Source organism: Argiope bruennichi, chromosome 9 (assembly GCF_947563725.1).
Source record: "Argiope bruennichi chromosome 9, qqArgBrue1.1, whole genome shotgun sequence".
Taxonomy (NCBI): domain Eukaryota; kingdom Metazoa; phylum Arthropoda; class Arachnida; order Araneae; family Araneidae; genus Argiope; species Argiope bruennichi.
In genome coordinates, this window is record NC_079159.1 from 90665456 (window position 1) to 90674676 (window position 9221).

General features: G+C 25.3%; 1 protein-coding gene across 2 annotated transcripts; it reads right to left on the reverse strand.

The window, feature by feature from the left end:
* Positions 1-781: 781 nt before the first annotated feature.
* Positions 782-8955, reverse strand: LOC129984143 (histone-arginine methyltransferase METTL23-like). 2 transcript variants are annotated; one of them, XM_056093940.1, is made up of 5 exons: positions 8438-8955; positions 4431-4535; positions 3012-3255; positions 1885-1969; positions 782-1048 (listed from the first exon to the last, which is right to left on the reverse strand). In XM_056093940.1, the coding sequence occupies exons 1-5, from the start codon at positions 8609-8611 to the stop codon at positions 874-876; spliced, it is 783 nt and encodes a 260-aa protein (XP_055949915.1). In that variant the 5' UTR covers positions 8612-8955; the 3' UTR covers positions 782-873. The 2 variants fall into 2 exon arrangements, with proteins under 2 accessions (XP_055949915.1, XP_055949916.1); XM_056093941.1 differs by having other exon boundaries at positions 782-1030; positions 8438-8948.
* Between the last annotated feature and the right edge of the window lie 266 nt (positions 8956-9221).

Below are 9221 nucleotides of genomic sequence, written 5' to 3' on the forward strand. Positions count from 1 at the left end.
TTGAGAAGCAATTTTGCACCTTGGTTCAACAGACTAGCAAATTGGATAAAAAAGTGAAAAAAGTTCTAAATATATTAATTCCAATTTTTTAAATAATTACTTTCATTCAAATGAAATCTAAAGGCGAGATAAAAACTCACAAGGATATGCTCAGTCAGTTAAGTGTCCTTTACACTTTTATGTAGATTTTATATAGATTTTATATAGATAATATAAAATAGCACAAATAAGATGTGTCATAATTAGAAGTTTAAAACATGCTCGAGTGAGCAATTAAAATAGAATTCAAAATAAATGAAACACTCAAATTCTGATATATATTTATTTTTAATTCTAATAATGGTATTTAATTTAATAAGCATGACTTCATATAATAAAAGCAGAGGTTGTTTAAAGCTTAAAATCAAATTATTGATAAAGAAGTAATAAAAAAAACAATTCAGATTATACAATAAGACTAATTCTGTGTTGTTGTTTTTTTTGTTCCCACACACTTCTCTTCCGAACTGAAATCAAAAACTCTTTCTCTTTCTAAAATCTTTATAAATTACAAAAGATCACAGTCCACTACTATAGCTTAGTTTTCCTTAGAGTTCAGAAGACTGGAAACTCCATTATAACTGTAGTTTTAATTCACTAATTAATTCAAAGAATAAGAATTTTATTTATTAAAGATAATGGAATATGTTTTACTTTCTTTACAGCATTTTTATCCAATTGCTTTTAATAGTAAATGAGAAAATAGCTTAGTAGAATATTCATATATAGAATAGGCAATATCTCATATTAATGATTTATTATTTTCATTTCTTCCTATATAATACACTGGAATATTTAAAAATTTACTACTTTTATAAGTTTTAAAGAATGCAGTTATTTGGCATAACTAAAAACAAATAGGCTGATAGTCTTTAAACCTGGTAAATCATGGCCAGCTACACTAAAGCGATCAGCACCAAAATCTTCAAGGGAAATTTCTCTGCAGCACAGGTCCCACTTTCTTAGCAAATAATCAATATTCCAATCTGAACTATAAGCACAATGCATACTAGTTTTTAATTATTAAGAAAGTGAAATTGTAATCACATTATAAAAATTAAATGTAAAATATGAAAGTTATGAATTTAAAGGCTTTCAACAGATTTACATTATTAGTAATGCTAATAGAGTTGCAATAGTTTTATCTTTATAATTTCTGCCTTAATTATTATGCTTTTACTTTAAATTATTAAATCTTAAAAATTCTTTTGACTCGAATTATTTACATTGTAGTAATAAATTTTGTGTCATCTTCCAAAATTTCATGTGCATTAAATTTTTCTGAGCAACTGACAAGCAAATTAGCATGTTCTCTTTTTATACAAATACATTCAGTATAAATGAATATATAAAACATAACTGTAGTCCTAATTTTGTTATATTCATGTACTATCGTTTTTTGTTTTTTTAGAATTAAATAAGGATTTATTTAACTTTTACCAAATCATAAAGCCTTCTGAAATGATAACCTCCACTCCAAATTTCCACACCTAGCTTATTAAAAAAATATTAAACTTTGAGAATTTTAATGGACAGGTCCATGGACATAAAAGACCTCCAGGAAAACTGGATATTTTTGCAATTGGGTCTTTTAAGGATTGGCTCCAAAATCAAAACTACCACAATACCTTCTTATATGATTAATTAAACATGTTTAAGTACCATACCTAAATACAAATATATTTGACATTATCCAAATTTCGATTAAAATAATAAGCTTAAAATCATGCAGAATTTTATAAAGTCGCAGATTATCAACAAGGAACATTAAAATTATATTTAAAAATGCTTATAAAAATGGAATCTTACATTGATATTACAAAGAGAAGAATATATCAAATTTACCATCTGTGTTCATAAGTACACCAGAATTCAGCACCAGCATTTTTCTTTAATATATAAGATACGGTAACAATCAAGTCTTCAAAATCTATTAAAAAATATTTTTAAAAAGTCATAAATGCATATGCAACAATTAAGACATTAATTAGTTTAATTATATATTTTTAAAACCAAATAAAAGAAACATTTGTAGGTTCAAATATAAATTTTTTGAAATTATTCATTAAATATCTATAGTCACAGAATAGATCATGATAGGAATAATATAATTTTACTTTTTTTTTCATTAATCCTTAGGTAATTCATTTCTTTTTTCTTTTTAAATCTTTAAACAGCCTTATTTTCCACATGCATTGTTAGCAACTAACTTAAATAATGACAAGGAGAAGGAATGAGAGATATGTCACAAATCCTTTGAGATTCTATCGTTATTATAATGTAGCATTCAACCTCAACAGTAAATAAGTGGTGATTTTTTATAAGTAGTTGCATTTTTTGTAAGCTAAAAGAATTTTTTTTAAAAAACCAAAAGAATTTCTTTTAAGACACAAACAGAAAATAATTTTTGTTAAAATTTGAGGTAAAAATGAGAATCCAAATGTTCTGGCTTGTCCACTTTGAGATTTAAAAAAACATGTCTCTTAAAATGGTTCATGATCTAACTGATAATGAAGTAAGCATGCTTTTTGTATTTAGCACAATTTATTGTTGATTACTAATATATGATTGATCATTAATTAATTGTTATCCAATGGTAAAAGTATTCATATGCCCTCTTTTACAGAAAATTTATTTGTTTAGTTTTACCAGTATGCCATTATTTTTTGAACTTGCAACAAACAGTACCTTATATGTTCTTGATATGCAATAGTTAAAGTAGCTGATGTAATTAAATATGCAAATCAATTACTTTTACTGTCATTAATTACAAATAAAGTATTTAGGAAATAATCAAAACAGCATATGCATACATTAATTGGTTCTTTTCATTAAATACTTAATATCTGGGCAATGATTCATAATATATAAATAAAAATTCTTTTTAATTACAATCAAAATTATTGAAAATTTTTATTGAAATAATTCACATTCTTTTAAAGTAAATAATATAATAAAAATTGCCATTTTACCTTTTGGACAATAGAAAACATCAGATCCTAAAATGAAATCGATTGGTCTATTTCTAATTATAAAAGGAGTTATATAACCCCATGTCAATTCTTGAATTTCAAAATCTTTGCAATCTATGTTATTAAGCTTCATATTTTCTTCAGCTATTTTGAATACAGGACCATATTTTTTAGAATCTGTCAGAATTGGATAAGCACCACATTTAGCAGCAAGAACTGAAATCAAACCAGTTCCACAGCCCAACTGTAACAATAGCAAAGTTTAAAAATTCTATAACATTTAATTTAAATATACTAATAAATCAATAAAAAAATTTTAATTAAATCTAATAATATACTTTCTTTTATTAATTTTAATAAATATCTGTAATAAACTTAGCATATATATATTTCAACTGGCAAATATCAGTTTTGAAAAACTAAGTAATGTTTAATTTAAAAACACTGTAACATATTATTTTTTGCTAAACCAATGAAACCAGACTTCCTTCTTTAAGATTTAAAAATATTTCCTCTCTCAATGCCAAGAAATAAAACCTATAAAATAGGCAAGACTGAATTTCAATCCCTTTTCTTTCAATGAATTTTTATAAAAAATAAGTAAAATATGATAAAAAACATTAACTTTTAAAGGAATTTACGGAAATTATAAACTTATTTGTTGTCTAAACTCTATTTCAAGCAATATAATTATGATATTTAGGGGCAAAAAAAGCCTTATTATCCTGTCTAAATTTTTAAGTACAAATGAGTTTAGAATATACTCATTATAAATCTTTTTCAATTTCAAAGAAATTCTGTTATTCCTTCATTCCAACAAGTAAGGAGATACACAGAAGGGAAAAATACACTAATAAAATATTTGATAAATGAAAAAGGAAAGGAAATTGAGCTAAACATTCTTATCTGAAATATTTTAATGCAAGATGTATGTGATTATTTTCGTTAAGTGATATTAAAAAATCTGATGATAATACTTTTATAGCATTTATATGATCAAACCTAGAATTTGAACATATAAATATCTTTAACTTGAAGGTCATGCCCTAATCTTTTTAAGGAAAACAGAAGTATTTTACCATAGTTAGAGAAATACTTAAGATTAATAAGATATCTAACAATGCAAGATGAGGAGCAGAAAAATTTTGATGCAAGTTGATAAAATGATTTTTAACATGATTCCAAAACCTGCCAGTTAAAAAAATAATTTAAATTGATCCAGAGTCATTTTGGTCCATATACATTGGATGATAAATAGCTATTTTATTTTATAACCATGTAAGTTAATTGAGTTAAATATTTATAAGATCATAAGAAAATTTCAACATTATTTCCACTTAAACAAAAATGATTTTAAAAAATGAAATTGATTAATTCACCTTTAATAACTATTCTTATATAGATTATAGAAACATTTACCTCAATAATTACTTTGTCTTTGAGTCTTTTTCGATTGTGCCAAATATATTTTCCTAAAACAGGTGCACAAGGCCATACATACATTCCAAAACTTGGATCAAGTACCTTAAAAAAATTAATTATAAAATATCATTAACAAATCATATGGGAGTGGGGAAGAAGAAGCAAGAGTAGGGAGAAAAATGAATTTATTACCAAAAGTTATGTAGAATTATAATTACTTTACAACATAACTTCTATAAAGATTTATATATTTGTCATATCAGTAGATTAGTTTGATTTATTCTTTGAAAAATGCGACAACCAGCGATTCGAGAAGTCATTTAATATTCCTTTAAAACACCTCACTGATTAGATATCATTATTTTGGCATCATAATCTTTTCTTCAGATCTGGGAAGAGATGAAAATTACTTAGCTCTAAACCGCATACTTAAAAAGTCAGTTTAGGCAAACAGAGACAAATGCGACAAGTAAAAAAGGAAAGGATGTCTGACTAAAACAATTGGAATTGATGCTAAATTATAATTTTTTTAAGTGATAATTCGTGAAATGTGGCGAGCTTTTAATATAGTACTTTGGCATGATCTGCAATACTGGAGAAAAATTAATATAATATTCTTAAGTTTGATTGGATAAATTATATACTAAGGGCTTTTAAGCTCATGCCAGACAGTTCATAGATACTTTAAAGAAGAGAGGAGCTAAGCTACTGACAGAGGAGTCAGATAATATGAGAGTCAGCAAACAAAAAGCAATGGACTGTGATGTATTATTACATTTAAATGCATTATAAGTAAATGAAAATATTTTAATTACAAGTAATATTTGATAAGCTTTTAAAACATGGATGAGTTGGAAAAATATTAGGCTCCATGCTATGTCTTGCAAACTCGTAGAAGTAATAAAAATCAGTTTAAAAGAAACATTAATTTAATTAAAATGAATATGACAAAAATAAAGTAAATTTTATTGATACTGAATTTGTGAATTATAATAATTAAAAAAAAAAAAAAAAAAAAAAAACCAGAAACGCAAATCTGGTTTGCATTTCTGGCCTATTTCCAACATTCAAATAATTCACAATTATTTGCTGAACAATTATAGCAATAACAAATGTATTTTATTGTTTTGATGTGATTTTTACATACAAAATTGGAAGATCCAGAAATGATTATACATAATTTTTTTGCATAAATTTTTTTTAGTTAACTCTCATTACATTCCCATTTTTTCTTTTGGAGATTCTAATTTGTTGAATTGACACTTGATTATATTTTTAGAGCTCTTCAATAATGTTGGAATCAAATCTGATATAAATATGAGAGTATCTTGAGATACAGTTACATTTTTCACAACATGCCACCTATACATTGCAGCAGAAGCAGGTGATAGCATTTGAAGCATAATTTTGCTATTTACAGTTGCAATGTTTAAAAAAGCTATAGAAAATTGTTTCACGGTTCTTCTGGCAACTGTGTAAGTTCATTTTAACTTATAATTGGTCACGTTTTGATTTATTTTAGTCCAAAATGATAGAAGGTTTTCTTGTGCAACTGTCAATACTAGCAATATCATGCATAGTGTTCAAGAGAACTAGTGTATCACAGAATATGCAATATAACATTCACATGAGTTTGGAATCCAAAAAGTGTTGAACCTCTCTCTCTTGATTTCAATGGAAGAAATTCCTTAGGGATCTCTTTTTTTAATTGAATATAATTTTCAAGCAAAGAGAGATTTTTTTTCTGAAAAGAGACAATGCCAGCTGGTGAATTAAAAACATAATATTAGCTCGATTGCTGCATTCTGCAATATATTTTAATATTATTCTTAAAAATAATCTTAGAATTAACTAATGCAAACATCTTAATATCACATTTTGCTAAAATGTTTTTTTTTTTTTTTTTTGCTACGCGTAGAATGAATGAGCATTTAAATTGGAAAGATTCGGGTTTTTTATCAACTGTTTTTTGTTCTCCAGAAAAACAAGAATCTAATTAAATGTTTGGATAAGTTATCTGATAATGTTTAACTTATCTACTTTTCTTCTATCACATTAAATACTTCTAACATCAAATTTAATTGAAATAAGTCTTTTAATTCTAATAACACTGCAAATTATTTCTACAAAAGTGCCATTATCAGTCCTTAATGCAAGATTATTTGTTTTACTGGCTTTTTTTCACTCCAATTAAATATAATATTTCTATGATTACCATAATTTCATCTTACAAAGTATTTTTTACATTGTATTTTTGATTTTGTTTCCGTTTTTGCAAATTATTTATTTGCAATAGGCAAATTAGTTTTACAAACTGTTGTACCTAACATACCACTTTTTACAAAATTTGAAAATACAAAAAATTCATTTCTAGCTTCATAACTATTTTTTAGGAAATGGAACAATTCTTTTAAGAATTTTTTTTTTTTTCTGGAGCTCTTTTTTATTTATGAATTTCATTAATCTATTTTTTTTGACTTTCCTTTCATGCTTCTATTTCTATACAGTATTTTTACAAAGAAGTCATAATTGCCTACAGAGTTACTTTTATTGCTTTTTTTTTTTTTTTTGTTATTCTTGTCTTCCATCAATTTCTGAATCAGACTCATGATAACTTTTACTAGTGATTTCTTCTTTATTGTTTTAATCAAAATCATCAGCATCATTCTCTCTACTGTCATTTTTGGAGAATTATAACAGAAATCTGATACAGTTATCTGGATGGACTATTTTTTTTTCATGAATTACTTTTCTTCCCAATGAGAAACTAACTAATGAAAAATTTTAATTTTCAAAAGATGAGAAATTAAACTAAAAAAATGAAAGTTTTGAAATAAGTCTATGAAATAGTTTGCTAATAAAGTATTTGACTTTCGTATCTGAAAAACAAATTCAAGAGTATATTTTTAGAAAAAAAACATCAATAAAATACAAGAGTTGTTTCTGTATGACGAATATGTACCATTCATTTCTAACATTTATTTAAAGAAAACTAGTTTTTTTAATTGCTTAGTAAATATTTAATTTAGACTAAAGAAGTTGTTTTCTACTGAAAGTAAAATGAAAAGAATTTCTTTTTTATTGGCCATTGATTGATAATATCGTATGGGGAAAAATTCAAACTGCTGGCCTAAAATTATGCTTTTCTATAAATTTAGCATTAAATATTTTAATTTTTCATATAAATGAATATAAATCAATTAATGATTAAAAAAAAACAACTGAAGAGGCAAGATAGAACATGTTGCAGAAATAACATTTAATAACATGGGCGGTGTTTTCTATACTCCAGATAAGAATTTTCAGGAAAAATACAGAAAAATAATAGGACAAAATACGGTTTACAAATTTAAACAGAAGTTCAGGGATGACTTTGAAATAAAGTAAATAAGATGAAGGTATTAGTCATATAATCATTCTGGAATTTAAGGCCTTTTTTTTTTTTTTTCAGTGAATGACATAAACAATATTCTGACAACGTTCTTACAATTAAAAACAATATAGAGTGGATAACACAAGGATTGTGATAGTTGGTCTTTCACAGTAATTACTTTTTCAATGATAATGAGAGACACCTCAAAAAACTTTTTAAAAATTCCATTAAAAAATTTTTAACATTTAGATTGATAGCTATAACATTTCCCCCAATTCTAAAAAAATTAAATATGAATATTTTAAAATATTTTTAAACTGTCTCTTATTTGTATATTTGATTACATTATAAGAAATATTGTATAATAAAATCAAATAATTTTTTTATTTCCTTCATTGAAGCAAAGGTAAAGAAGTTAATTTATTTTTTGAATATCAATTTGAGTGTAAATTTTAATTTTAATCATCTTGATATAATATTCCTCAAAATTGTTATTTTATCAAAATAACAATTTCTATTTCTTTTCTTATAAATACAAATAGCTATGAATTAAAAATGTTTAAATATCGAAAGAATTATGAATAAAATTCACAAATAAATTTACTTGGAATAAAAATAAAACGAATCTTACTTCTTTTACTTTTATCAATGCACAATTGTCATTGCACAAATGCTGATCAGTTTCGGAAAGTAAACTATCCGAAGAACTACAACTAATATCAATGATATCTGTTTCATCAGTGAAGTGGAAAGTTTTTACGGGTTTCTGAATAAAAATTCCATCATTCAGTTTCTGGACAGACATTGATTTTCATTTTTGAAGTTATGTTTACTACAAAACCAATGGTATTTACAGTCCCGCCATAATTTTGATTGAGAAAACGAAACAGAGCAAGTGCGGAACTACTATCATTTTTTGGTTAATTTTTGCGTGAATATCAGTCGTACTAGATCTATGTAAGAGATTTCGTTAATCTCAAAATAAATTTATTTGTATTAAAAAATTTATCTTTCACCAGAAATTATCCAAACACTTAATGAAAATCATTAAAACATTTCAGATGATAATTTAATATTGTAATAATTTAATATTATGTAATAATTTAATATTGAATTACTGTATAGGGCAGGGGGAAATGTCTGCTGGGGATAAACAACCGGATCACATACTTTTTAGGAAATAATACATACATTTTCGAACCGCTATCAATGGCACGCGTAGTATCGAGCAGTTACGTGTTACTATAGTGTCAATAACTTCTAGTTTGTTTACAATTCTTACCGATGCAATGGGTATCTTTTTTTTAAAGTAAATAACTGAAAGTAGTCTATACATATTTGGTATTTTTACAGTATTTAGTAAGATACATTTTCTGATCCTTTTAATAACCATTTCAGAGGCCCTGGCTGGGTTA

Excerpts from the sequence above, each read along its gene's own strand:
- LOC129984143 (XM_056093940.1), bottom strand. The coding sequence starts at position 8,611 with ATGTCTGTCCAGAAACTGAATGATGGAATTTTTATTCAGAAACCCGTA. Across the intron at positions 4,536-8,437 it reads CATTGATAAAAGTAAAAGAA|GTACTTGATCCAAGTTTTGG; the intron begins GTAAGATTCGTT and ends AATTTTTTTAAG. Across the intron at positions 3,256-4,430 it reads AAGACAAAGTAATTATTGAG|TTGGGCTGTGGAACTGGTTT; the intron begins GTAAATGTTTCT and ends CTATTGTTACAG.